Source organism: Gastrolobium bilobum, unplaced genomic scaffold (genome assembly GCF_033153095.1).
Source record: "Gastrolobium bilobum isolate Gb01-03AN ecotype WA unplaced genomic scaffold, APGP_CSIRO_Gbil_v1 utg7641, whole genome shotgun sequence".
Classification (NCBI taxonomy): domain Eukaryota; kingdom Viridiplantae; phylum Streptophyta; class Magnoliopsida; order Fabales; family Fabaceae; genus Gastrolobium; species Gastrolobium bilobum.
The window spans coordinates 27,835-42,124 of NW_026895989.1; the positions used below are offsets into that span (position 1 = coordinate 27,835).

The 14,290-nt window shown below is 40.8% G+C and overlaps 1 protein-coding gene across 1 annotated transcript; it reads left to right on the plus strand.

Annotated features, from left to right (window-relative positions):
- Positions 1–1,097: 1,097 nt before the first annotated feature.
- LOC133297159 (guanosine deaminase-like) lies at positions 1,098–2,662 on the plus strand. Its single transcript, XM_061496248.1, has 2 exons — positions 1,098–1,149; positions 1,989–2,662. The coding sequence occupies exons 1-2, from the start codon at positions 1,098–1,100 to the stop codon at positions 2,660–2,662; spliced, it is 726 nt and encodes a 241-aa protein (XP_061352232.1).
- Positions 2,663–14,290: the final 11,628 nt, after the last annotated feature.

The following is a 14,290-nucleotide window of genomic DNA, read 5'->3' on the forward strand; positions in this document are numbered from 1 at the left end:
TGTCATTGTGCAAACTACCTGAATATACAAGAACTCAATTTTCGATTGTTTTTCTCTGAATTCCCCCTTTCTTTCTTGTTCTTTACTGTGAGATACCGATTAGGATCCACAATCCTAACATTGGTGCTTTCATCTTGATGAGCTCGTCTTCGTTCTTCACGATGCCAGATGGAATTGCAACACCTTCCATTACAACACTCTACAAAAATCTTGTTGTATCTATTACAAATTTGGCAAAGTTGAGCACTGAGATGCACGCTGACTTTGCAAGATTAAGAACCGAGTTGCGCGCCGATTTCGCCAAGATGAGTGTCAATTTTGCAAAGGCTAGTTCCATAGCTCCCCTCCTTGTAACAGCTCCTTCAATTTCGCAGTCCCCAAGGCCCAGATCAGGTCAGCGCTGCAAGGCTTCTGGGAACAAGCGTTCCTTGTCGAGGAAAGAAGTGAACCAGTCCCATTCGAAAGTTTGCAACTCGATGAAGAAAGGTTTTGTGCAGTTTTTGCAGATGTTGAAACCCAAATTTGGGGGAATCTTCAACGCTCCCTTGCTGTCCAGTCTTGCCAAGAATGGGTATGCCAGACACATGTTTGATGAAATGCCTAGCCTAAATACAAGGTCTTGGTCCATGATGCTATCTGACGCTTTGTTCTATTGGGACCCAGGAGACCAAAATTGGATCGTTGCCTTTGCGTCTGTTCTACTGGAGATTGCAGGTTTGGTCCCTTTTGTGGGTGAAAACTATTCCCTCAAGCTGAAACAGTCAATGCAAACCCTTTTGGCTGAGATTCCCAAAGAATCCTCGGATTTTTCTCTTTTCGTCGATGCATTTCATGAATTGATGGAAGCTAAGGTTGATCCACCCTTTGAGGTGATATGGGTCTATGCTGCAATCAACTTTCGCAGCCATAATTTGGAAAAAGGTGATGCCTTGGATCGAATACTGGCCGCAAAAGACTTGTTTCAGATGCTATCTGCATGTTCAGCCTCGGTTGCTTCAAAGAGCATTACTTTACTGGTTCCTGTTGTTTTTGTGGTGCATAGAGTGCTTCTGGAACTATTTGGAAGTGAATTGAGATTGAAGAAAGAGAAGAAAGAAATGAGGGAGGTGCAGTCTTTGGTAGATACAGCTCTTGGGTATATAAGCGTTTGTTGTAGTAAGATTTCTGAGGAGGAACCTGATTCCGTTAGTTTGAATTTGACTTTTCCTTTCCCAGATTTGGCTCGTGTTTGGGTGGATAATGTTGATGGCATTGAATCTTTGTTGCCTCTTTTGAGCTATGATGTTTGTGGCTGGCTTAGTTCTAGAGATTTTCATGTTGGTTACTTGGCTGGTGCCATCATCATGGATGTTTTTTTCTTGAAACTGTGCCTGTCTTTACATCTGGCAACGCCAAGGGATGAATTGGAAAAGAATATGAAGAGTTGGGCTGTTGGCTCAATACTAGCTTTCAGAACATATATTTTTTGGAGATCATTATGAGGGAAAAGAATTGGGTGCCTCTGCGAGTAGTGTTTGTGCTGATCAATCTTGTCTGCTTCTACAATTTCTTCTCAAGGACTGATGTAAATGGGAATAATCCTGCATGGAAAGCAATGGGGTACAAAGTGGACACAAGGGAAAAGTTCAAACGAAAGGAAAGGCTTCTTCAAGAGGAATTAATAGAGACTATGCACGAAACTGATTCTACTTTAGTCCAATCCCTCACTGAGAAAGGCCTTGAAGTCACTGAAGATGTAAAGCAGAACATGTACAAGGTCAAATGTGATGTTGCCATTGTCGGTTCTGGTTGTGGTGGAGGAGTTGCAGCTGCAGTTCTTGCAAACTATGGTCAGAAAGTAATAGTACTAGAGAAAGGAGAATATTTTGTTGCCAATGATTATTCTTCTTTACATAGTCCATGCATGACTGCGCAATATGAATCAGGTGGACTTATGCCAAGTCTTGAGGGGAAGTTGATGATTTTGGCTAGCTGAACAGTGGGTGGAGGTTTTGCATTTGCTGGTCACCAACAAGCTGTACAGGATAGAGACCACAAGTTCCTAACAAAAGTGGTCGAAGAAGCTTATAAAGGAGTTGAATGTGGTGATGGAGGCCCATTTGGTGCGGTTGTTGTTCGAAATGATGAAGTAGTTGTAAGCTGTCATAACATGGTTTTCAGAAACACTGATCCCACAGCTCATGCTGAGGATACTGCTATAAGAGAGGCTTGTCAAAAGCTAAATCAAATTGAGCTCTCAGACTGTGAAATCTATGCATCTTGTGAGCCTTGTCCAACGTGCTTTGGTGCAATTTATCTTTTAAGAATTAAGAGATTGGTTTATGGAGCTAAAGTAGAGGCTGCAATAGCAATTGGATTTGATGATTTTATTGCCGATGCACCCTTTGGAGATGTTACTGTCACATTGTTTCTGGGTCAGGATAGCCAGCAACCAATATTCTCTGGACAACAGAAGTTATTTTTTGAGCATGAAACTCACTTCACTGTTATGAATTATCGTGGAAGCATAAATCACAAGAATATGAAGGATTTTGTGAGGGAATTTGGAACTGTCATGGTAACCACTTTAGTATCCATGCTCCTCCCATTTTTCAATGACATACTTAAGGATTTCTACTCTCTATTTTTTCATTGGACCTTAAGGACAAGGTCCGTTCTTTAGGGGAAGACAATGTTACAATATCATGATGGGCCCAAGAGGATGTTACTGTCATTAGCCTTTAGTGCAAGTAGTGGAGTATCAGCCCATGTTGGGTATCAGATAGCCATTAGGCCATAAGAGTGTACTGGTTTATTCATTAGTCAGTTAGTAGTGCTGGTGTTATAGTGCTGGTGTGAGTCATGCCATGGTGCTTACGTGTCTTAGTTTGTTAGAATGTTGTTAGGATATCTGGCTTATATGAAGGGATAGGTGTCATTGTGCAAACTACCCGAATATACAAGAACTCAATTTTCGATTATTTTTCTCTGAATTTCCCCTTTCTTTCTTGTTCTTTACTGTGAGATACCGATTAGGATCCGCTATCCTAACAGATATATTAGTTTGTTGGTCAAACATAATTTATTAAAGCGAAAAATTCTGATATGCACATCATCAGATACAAATAAAAATTGCAATATATATTATATCATATTCCCAAATTGATGTAAGCTTTGATCTCATAAGCATAATCTATATATAAATTTTAAACAATCAATGAAAATTTCAACGTAACTATTTTGATAATAAACGTATTGAATGAAATGTTCAATATTAATTTATATTAACATGCAATAATCATAAAATGTTTTTGAAGTAAATTACATGTTTAATCTAGATGAGTAGTCTTGACATGATGATCACTAAAGATATAGTGTTACTTTAAATAGTTGGATTGATGTGTTCTCCATATGTATTCAACTATATTTTTAACTAACGATATCTTACAATTAATTTGCATTGACAACATTTAACACATAAAATTTCTTATTATGAAGAATCTCTTAATTCTTAAATAGATATCCATTTAAGCTACCAATATTAGAGTAAGATTGCCTACCTAATAACATGTCAAATAATAAAATAGTTTCATCTAGTAAAATTCTAATTTACAAGAACATAACAAACTTTAAGTTACAATAACATTATTAATATCTTTTAATATGACACATATCTACTTTGAACAATAATTATTTTTTTAGTTTAAAAGTATATAGGATATTTTTTTGTGCATGAGATTTTTTTACTATATAACTAGCTCTTTTAAATCCTTCAAACATATATCCTAATTTGTCTTTAATCTCTATATATGAAAATGAATATATTGTCTTGAATTAATAAACAAAAATATCCTAAATAATAAATGATATATATATATATATAATGCACTTAAAATAACACAAACTAATTCAGAAATGTTAAATGCATATAAATCAAACATATATGAAATATAAGTTTAAATTACTAACCTTTTTCCTTTCACCAATCAAATATTTTGTCAATCAAGATGTTCAAAGAAAACAAATATAAACAAGTGTATCTTATTGATAATGCCAATGTTAAATGAATAATTACCATAAGCAACACTTTACCATGTAATAGATACATGTACAATGTCATTTTTTTAAGCACTATAATGATAATATGTATCAAAATTCTTACTTTACCCAGTATCTTTCTTATTATTATCACACTCGAATGGTATGATCTCCCATACCAAGGGGTAATTTTTTTATCAACGAACTTCTGGTTAGTAAATTATTAATTTCTATCAAATTTATGTATGTAAAATACAATTTAGAAGAAAAGGCTTCCACTATTTCCATACCTTTTTATGACAAGGCCTAAAAGATGTAATGTGAGATATTCAATATTATTCTCATTCATGATCTTTATGCGCAATGGAGATATTGTGCATTTCATAAGGCCTGTATGTTTTGTGTAACACCCTGTGTATACCCGGTTTGTTAACATGTCATCGTATTAAGCCACGCTTAATTAAAATTGCGGAATATCTTTTACTTTTCAATTATGACGTCATTATCAATTACCAAGTTGATTATTAAAATCACTTTCAAAATATTGCATGTATGTAAATGAAAATAGACAACTAGCTACACTGAATAACCTCAATATATAAGTAAAGGTGAGTATCTAAGTCACAGATCTACAACACGCAGTCCGGACAATAATCCTGATACATAAAATACGACTCGAATCCAAAACAGACATAGACAAATCAATGTGGCATGGACAAACCCCATGCTCAACAAATAAGGAAACAAAGCCCAACAACAGTCTCAACAATAATAACATAAAGATAGACATAACAGCACCCAAGCATCACAGTAAAACCAACAATATCTAACTCAGCTCTAGCCTCCTGCCGCCCAAGGTCTCAACCCCCGAGTTACCTGAACCTGAAATATGTGCCCCAAACGTGGGGTGAGATCTCTAAACAGAAATCTCAGTAAGGCAAGGAGTGCACAAAGATTTCTCCACCCCAAGCTCACTTACATGTGCAATATAAGTTCAAAAGCAGTAATATCATATAAGTTCCAAAATCAGTGCAATGCAGCATATCATCATGTCATGTGTGTTAACAATTCTACTGATCAGAGGAAGCGTAGGTTGTACGTACGTCTACAACCCACAATAGTATACGCCAATGCAATACCTGCCCACAGGAACTTAATCCCATCTACGAGAACACCACAATACATATCATAGGCACTTGCACTTAACATCTCTAAAGCATTTCAATAAATCAATACATGAAAAACACATCATGCATATAAACCATCCCCTCATGGGGTACGGTGGAACCAACAATGGCTAAACCGAGGACACGAAAGGTTACCTTGCAAGCTAACTATCCAAGCCAAGAGTCCACACAAGCTCAAAGTCTACAAACAGCAAGACCACAATTTGTTTTAGACCAACAATCATAACAATATTTATACTCTACAAGCATAAGACATAAAGACAACGCCTTTCCTTTACGTTTCATGTCTTTAGGCTTCTCAGAAAGCCTTAAGCCCTTAATCACTTTGATTCTGACTTAGTTTAATTATTACATAAGTCCACAATGACCAATCATGGGTCCGCAAACCCAAAATGTCCTTCTGTATGAATAGTACCCTTACTGTCCTCGAAAACCCAAAATATCCAAATATATGTCGGGGCCATATCCGGATATCCATATTCGGATATCATATCTGGATATCCATATCCGGATATCATATCCGGATATCTCAAGACCCCATATCCGGATATCAATATCTGAATATCATATCCGAATATCAATATCCGGATATCATATCCGGATATTTCGCGACAGAATGTAATTCTGCATTTCGCGAGATATCCTTCCCAAAGGTTGTTCTTTTAGCGATTCCAGAAGCTTAAACATGCATTTCTAGGTGTGTTTAACCATACCCAACCTCAAGTTATTAACTTTAGCTTATTACATGCATCAAGAATTCATTTTTAACCATTAAACTCATGATCAAGGTAAGGAACGTACCTAAGGTTTCAAAACAGGAGCTAGAGGTGCTCTTGGAGCTCACAAGTCAGCTTCAAGGTGCTGACACAAAGGGTGCACAAAAATGGCACACAAGACTTGGTTTTTCTTCACAAAGGTTAGCACTTGGAGCTTCAACAACCAAGACAAAGGCTCCAACACTACAAACCAAGGACACAACCCCCCTCACTCACACAAAACAACCACCAACACTCAGAAATGGTGCTCCTTTTCACTCACAAGGATGGTCCACACTCACCTAAGGTGTTTAGGTGAAGGAAGAAGAAGAAAGGTGCTCACTTGGAGCTTCAATGGAGGTAGAAGAGAATGGAAAGGTGGTTGACTCCACTCTTTAGAAACTCCCACGCAGCAAGGCACAAAATGACCTAGGATCATGTGTCAAGGTCTATTTATAGGCCACTTAAGTCTTAATCGCACTGTATTAGCGCTAAAAGTTACGCTTATCATTTTAATCCCAAACTTAGGATTTTGAACCTACTCATTTTTCTAAGATTTGTCATATTTTTATTTTATTTTTCGCAGCACCTTTCCGGTACGCGCTTTTACATAGCCAATATCAGTTTTGGCACCAGTTCTCATTATTTTGACTTGAAACTTGTTTTCCTAGTCCTATATATTTTTCTAGTGAAGTATACATACTTTTTATAATTTTCCGGGATACTTCATCGGTACGCATTTATACCGTGGAGCAGAACCGGTATCTGCACTTTTCATCAGAAAAGCGACTTTCAGCATTCTTAATCACTTACCATAATTATTTAAGCTTTCTCATAATTATTAGGGTCAATTATGGAATTATTTTCTAATTCTCATATTTATTTAATTAATTTTCTAAATTAAAGGTGCGGGTCCTTACATTCACCCCACCTTTTTAAGGATTTTGTCCACAAAATCAGAAACATACATGTCTCGGAAGTCGGGGTACTGCCGGAGAAGCTCGTCCTCTCGCTCCCAGGTACACTCCTCAGGAGTTCTGCCTGTCCATTGCACTTTACCATCAGAATGAGCTTGCTCCTCAGGTGCTTCTCGCCACGATCGATAATCTTGAGTGGTCCGACGGGAGTTTTCAAGTTCTCCCGAACCTCCACAACATCCGGTTGCACCACGTGCGACGAATCCGCTACATACTTGCGAAGCTGAGACATGTGAAACACATCGTGGATGTTGGCCAGTTCGGAGGCAAGGCAAGCCGATAGGCAACAGGTCCTACTCTACCAAGTATCTGGTAGGGCCCAATGAATCGCGGGCTCAGCTTCCTTACTCCGAGGGCCCAACCAACACCGGTGACAGGTGAAAGTCTCACAAACACGAGCTCACCCTCACTGAACTCCAGTGGACGATGCTTGACATCGTAGTAACTCTTCTGGCGATTCTGCGCCTGCTTCAGCTTCTCTCTGATTAACTTGATCTGCTGGGTGGTATCTTAGACAAAGTCCAAGCCAAAAAGCTTCTTATCTCCAACCTCGGACCAGCAGGTAGGAGTCCGACACCTCCTACCATACAACGCCTCGTAGGGTGCCATGCCCAGGATAACATGGAAACTGTTGTTGTACAAAAACTTGACCAATGGTAGGTACCTATCCCATGCTGAACCCTGCTCCAAAGTGCAAGCCCTCGACATGTCCTCCAATGTCTGGATGGTTCGCTCAGTCAGTCCGTCAGTCTGAGGGTGATGGGCTGTACTCAATCGCAACTGAGTACCAAAAGCTTCCTGCAGCGCCTCCCAGAACCGAGATGTGAACTTCGGGTCCCTATGACTGATGATACTCTCCGACACCCCGTGAAGTCTCACGATCTCACGAACGTATAGTCTGGCCAACTGCTCAGTAGTGAAGCTCACATTCACCGAAAAAAAGTGGGCAGACTTGGTCAATCTATCCACAATGACCCAGATAGAGTCACAACCAGCCCGAGTCTTCTGCAAATCCACAACGAAGTCCATGGAAATGCTCTCCCATTTCCATTTCAGAATCTCAAGAGGTTGAAGTTCACCAGACGACTTCTGGTGTTCTATCTTCACCTTTTGGAAAATCAGACACTTGGACACATAGACAACTATGTTCTTCTTCATGCCCGACCACCAATAATTCATCTTCAAGTCCTGGTACATCTTTGTAGCACTAGGGTGGACAGTAAACTGGCCCTTATGAGCCTCTGTCATCACCTCAACAGTCAAAGGACTTCGAGGAACCACAATCCTCTTTTGGAAGGTCAATAAACCATCCTCATTCCAAGACACTTCGTCCTAGTTCTTCACATAGTCTAGGCACACTCTCTGCACTTGCACCTCTTTGATCTTTTCCATGAGCTCATTCTCCACTTGCACGGTTTCCATTTCTAGAAGTGCACCCCCCAACAAATAGGTCACCGTCAGATCTCGAAACTGCTCAATAATATCGTAGTCACCCATGGTCAAACTGGATAGACTCACGGACTTCTGACTCAAAGCATCAGCTACCACATTGGCTTTGCCAGGATGGTACTTCAACTCAAAGTCGTAGTCCTTTAGATACTCCATCCATCTCCTCTGTCTCATCTTCAGCTTCTTCTTATCAAACAGATACTTCAAACTCTTATGATCATTGAACACGAAAAACTTTATACCATAGAGATGATGCCTCCAAATCTTGAAAGCAAACACAATCGCAGCCAACTTCAAATCATGAGTCAAGTAGTTCTCCTCATGAGGCTTCAACTGCCTCGAAGCATAGGCAATCACTTTGCCCAACTGCATCAACACACAGCCCAGCCTCTTTCCGTAGGCGTCGGTGTACAGCTCAACCTCCTTAGCAGGATTAGGAAGGACCAACACAGGTGTAGTTGTCAATCTCTCCTTCAACTCCTGAAAACATTCCTCACACTCGTGAGTCCACACAAAAGGAGTCTCCTTCTAGGTAAGGCGAGTCATTGTCAGAACCAACATAGAGAATTCCTTGATGAACCTCCGGTAGTAACCTGCCAAACCCAGAAAACTCCTCACTTCGGTAATGGTCTCGGGCCTTTCCCAATCAAGCACGACCTTAATCTTGTTCGGATCTACTGCAACTTCCTCAGCAGAAATCACATGCCTAAGGAACTTCACAGACTTGAGCCAAAACTCACACTTCGAAGGTTTAGCATAAAGCTTTTTCTCTTTCAGCACTTGCAACACAATCCTCAAGTGCTCAGCATGCTCTTCCTCCGTCTTGGAGTAAATCAAGATATCGTCAATGAAGACGATCACAAACTGATTCAGGTACGGCTGGAAATCCTGTTCATGTAATCCATGAACATTGCGGGTGCATTGGTGAGTTTAAAAGGAATCACCAAATACTCATAGTGACCGTATCTCGAACGAAATGCGGTCTTAAGGACATCCTCCGGCTTTACCCGAATCTGATGGTATCCGGATCGAAGATCAATCTTCGAATACACACAAGCGCCCTTCAGCTGATCCAACAGATCATCAATACGCGGAAGGGGATACTTGTTCTTGATTGTCACCTTGTTCAGCTGCCTGTAATTGGTGCACAATCGGATAGTCCCATCTTTCTTTTTCACAAAAATGACTGGTGCTCCCCATGGAGACACACTCGGTCGAATGAAGTCTTTCGCCGAAAGATCTTCAATATGCTTCTTCAGCTCAGCCAACTCTGGTGGCGACATCCGGTATGGAGCTAATGATATAGGCCTCTCACCAGGCAACAAGTCTATGTAGAACTCTATCTCACGTTGTGGCGGAAACTCAAGAATCTCCTTGGGAAACACTTCGAGGAATTCCCTCACCACAGGAATGCCAGCGATATCCTCCTGTGACCCACTCACCAAACCTCCCAACATGGCATAACCGAGTGCCCCTGCTCTCAAGGCTCTCCTAGCCAGCAACAATGAAATAAAAGGCGAGGAACTGGCTGTGGAATCACCCGGAGACATCACAACTCGCTTGGCGCAACAATCAATCATCACACAATTCTTGGATAACCAATCCATGCCAAGGATGATCTCCAAGTTAGCCATCAGCAATCCAATCAGATCTACCGAAAAATCACGACTTTCCCACTGAAACACGACATCTCGATGAACAGTGGAGGTAACACACTTTTCTCCGGTGGCAGTAGTCACTCGCATCGATGGAGAAAGCACAACAATAGGCAACTCAAGCCCCACAGCAATTAGGGTTGCAATAAATGAATGTGTAGCCCCATAGTCAAACAAGACATCAACATAAGATCCACCAATGGAAACAGTACCTCTGACAAGGTTCAGAGCTCTCTCCGACTGCTGGCGATCCAAGGTATACACACGGCCGGTAGCAGGTGGCACTACAGGTGTCGCTGTAGGTGGTAGAGGAATCATCTGAAGTGGAACTGCCCGAACCACTGCAGCTCTCGCCGTAGATGACATACTAATGCTTCCCGGCAAGTATACCGATCGCATAAGTAATATAATAGTAAGTAAAGTTCGTCTCCACAGGGATTGTGATCGTTTATCAATTAATATTCCTTTCAAGAAGGGAAGAGTTCAAAAGGGTTTGTTTGTGACAAATAATGTCGATTTGAGTAAAATTAAAAGTAAAGACTTGTTTTTGTATTTTTATATTGAAGAATAAAAATAATAATAAGAATGAATTGATTTGTAAAAATGAGAAAAGCATTGTAGCTAGGATACACTCACCATATGATCCCCACTCCTTACTCTGGATTGATTTACAATATTCATTTATAAAATTACTCGGATAAATTATTATGTAAAAAATATTAATAGTTAACCCTCAATTCCTTGCAAGGTTAACCCTTTAAACTCAATTGGAACCCCAATTCCTTGCAATGTTCCTCATGGTATTAAGCAATGAACTCAATAATTTAGGCATACGCAATTCAATACACATTTATTCCTAGCATGCATATGAACCGTTATTCTATCCCCTTTCAGGATGAAAACCCCAATATTCCTATCTAGGGTTCTAACCCTCAAACTATCCTCAACTATCAGATTGGTCAATTCTAATAAAGAGAATATAAATACGCACAGGATATAGAAAAAGAAAATTTATATAAACTAGCAATTATAAATAAATCCGTCGTAACAAGGGTTCACATAGGGTTTGTGACCCTAACTACAATAAAAATAAACTAGCCAACCATAATCATGGCTAAAAATCCAATATTCAATAAAAACATAAAACTAAAAGAGAAGATGAAGAAGAACTTGATCTGCAGAATCATCTTGGAGCACCACCGTCGTCTCGCTTTAATAGAATAGGTCTAGATCGATAATTCTGTCCTGAAGATCCTATTTATAAGTCTATTTCATTCTTCCAAAATTGCCCTCGCACAGCACGATATAATTTTCCCGCAAACCGGCGCCAGTTTGCGCCACGCTTCTGTCCAAATTGAAAAAGTCAGAATCGGTTTCTCGTAAAGTGGCGCCAATTGGCGCCACCTTTATTCAACCTTGGCGCCACCCTAGCTTCATTTTGGCGCCACTTGGCTCCATTTTGGCGCCAAGTGGCGCCATGCTACTGACAAAATTGCTTTCTTTTAATTTGGCGCCACTTGGTAGTCTTCGGTGCAAAATTCGTAAACTGGCGCGGGTTCGCGCCAGTGTGGTGCCGGTTCGCGCCATACTTCTAGAATTTGTACTCCTCTGTATCCGTATGGAATTGCGTTGACAGGCTTTTTATAATTTTCACTTCCTTTTCCTGTAAAAACACAACCAATAGGTGAGAAATATTATTGACATAGAAAAAATCAATATAATAAGCAAATATGTATTTAAATTACTCTTCTATGACTCATTTCTTATCAATTTTAACTTAGAAAATCACACCTACCAGAGGCACATCATGGACAATCCCTAGAATAGTGGCCCGCCTGGCCACACTAAAAGCAGATCAGCTGGCCCGTAGCACACGACCCCACATGAACCTTCCCACATCCCGAGCATCTGGGAGCAGGAGGTCTCGCTGTACTCCCCTGAGTGGGAGTCCTCTTAAATTGATTTAGCGCTTGCCTAGCCGCCAATTGCTTTCCTTTGCCTTTTCCCCCAAACTTCATGTCTCTCCAGGAAGTGGAACTACCAATTCCCTTCACATCAGCAATCTTGGCCCTCTTGGCCTTACTCGTAATACAAACATACTCGATGTCCCGACACTGCTGTACCAGTGTCCCAAAGTTCCTCGATGCAGCTCCAACGATACGATCAGCTATCTCCTCATTAAGTCCCCTACGGAACTTAGCAGCCAAGAATGTCGGAGTAGGCATAACGATCCTGAAGTGTACAAACTTGACCAGTTCATTGAACTTAGCCAAGTACTCGTCAACAGACAACGAGCCCTGCATCAATCTGTCAAACTGCCCCTGCTTCCTCTCTTGAGCATCGTATGGGAAATACCTCCCAAGGAAACAGTCCTCAAAGAATGGCCATGTCATAACATGACCCTGCATCTCAAAAGCGTGAGAGGTGTTCATCCACCACTCATGGGCATCGCCCTCCAGCATATATGTCGCAAACATCAGCTTTTGTGGATCACTACACTGCATGACTCGGAAGATCTTATCCAACGCCTGAACCCATCTCGCAGCAGCAATAGGATTATAAGATCCATCAAAAGAAGGTGGCTTATGCTTGCAAAAAGCATTAAGCTGGCGATCTATCACGTCGCGATCCTCAACAGGCTCCAAGTAGGGTTCCATCACCCCAGTAAGAGGAGTGACACCCTCAACGTGACTCAGGCTCTCGTCCTGAAGACTAGGTAGAGGCAGTGGCGGTGGTGGGAACTGACCCTCAGTGCAGCCAACCCGCATTTCCTCCAACATGTCCCTCATCATGGGCATGTTCGCCAGCCTGCTCGCCTCAAGAACATCTTCTGTGGCCTTCCGGTTCGCCTCTCCAATGGTGTCCATCATCGCCAAGTTGGCCAATCTAGCGGCCTCCTGATCGGCTAGTCTAGCCTCCTGCATCTTTGCTAATGCAGTCAGGACCGGGTCGGGTTGACCCTCAGTCGTCTCACGGTTTCTCCGCGGTAATACCATGACTCTGCACCAGTTACACAAAGAATGAGTTGATTAGGCGCACACAATGTGGTCACATATGGATCATCATAGCAAAACCCAATAGAGAAAACACACAAGACAACAAAACATCTTAAGTTATTGCAATACATACAGGCTTTTCCCTAGAAAGTGATTTGATACCATAAAATGTAACACCTCGTGTATACTCGGTTTGTTAACATGTCATCGTATTAAGCCACACTTAATTAAAATTGCGAAATATCTTTTTCTTTTTTCAATTATGACGTCATTATCAATTACCAAGTTGATTACTTAAATCACTTTCAAAATATTGCCTGTATGTAAATGCAAATAGACAACTAGCTACACTGAATAACCTCAATATATAAGTAAAGGTGAGTATCTAAGTCACAGATCTACAACACGCAGTCCGGACAATAATCCTGATACATAAAATACGACTCGAATCCAAAACAGACACAGACAAATCAATGTGGCATGGACAAACCCCATGCTCACCAAATAAGGCAACAAAGCCCAACAACAGTCTCAACAATAATAACATAAACATAAAGATAGACATAACATCACCCAAGCATCACAGTTAAACCAGCAATATCCAACTCAGCTCCGACCTCCTGCCGCCCGAAGTCTCAACTCCTGAGTTACCTGAACCTGAAATATGTGCCCCAAACGTGGGGTGAGATCTCTAAACAGAAATCTCAGTAAGGCAAGGGGTCCTCAAGGATTTCTCCACCCCAAGCTCACTTACATGTGCGATATAAGTTCAAAAGCAGTAATATCATATAAGTTCCAAAATCAGTGCAATGCAGCATATCATCATGTCATGTGTGTTAACAATTCTACTGATCAGAGGAAGCGTAGGTTGTACGTATGTCTACAACCCACAATAGTACGCGCCAATGCCGTACCTGCCCATAGGAACTTAATCCCGTCTAGGCGAACACCACAATACATATCATATGCACTTGCACTTAACAGCTCAAAAGCATTTCAATAAATCAATACATGAAAAACACATCATGCATATAAACTATCCCCCATGGGGTACGGTGGAACCAACAATGGCTAAACCGAGGACACAAAAGCTTACCTTGCAAATTAACTATCCAAGCCAAGAGTCCACACAAGCTCAAAGTCCACAAACAACAAGATCACAATTTGTTTTAGACCAACAATCATAACAATATTTATACTCTACAAGCATAAGATATAAAGACAACGCCTTTCCTTTACGTTTCATGTCTTTAG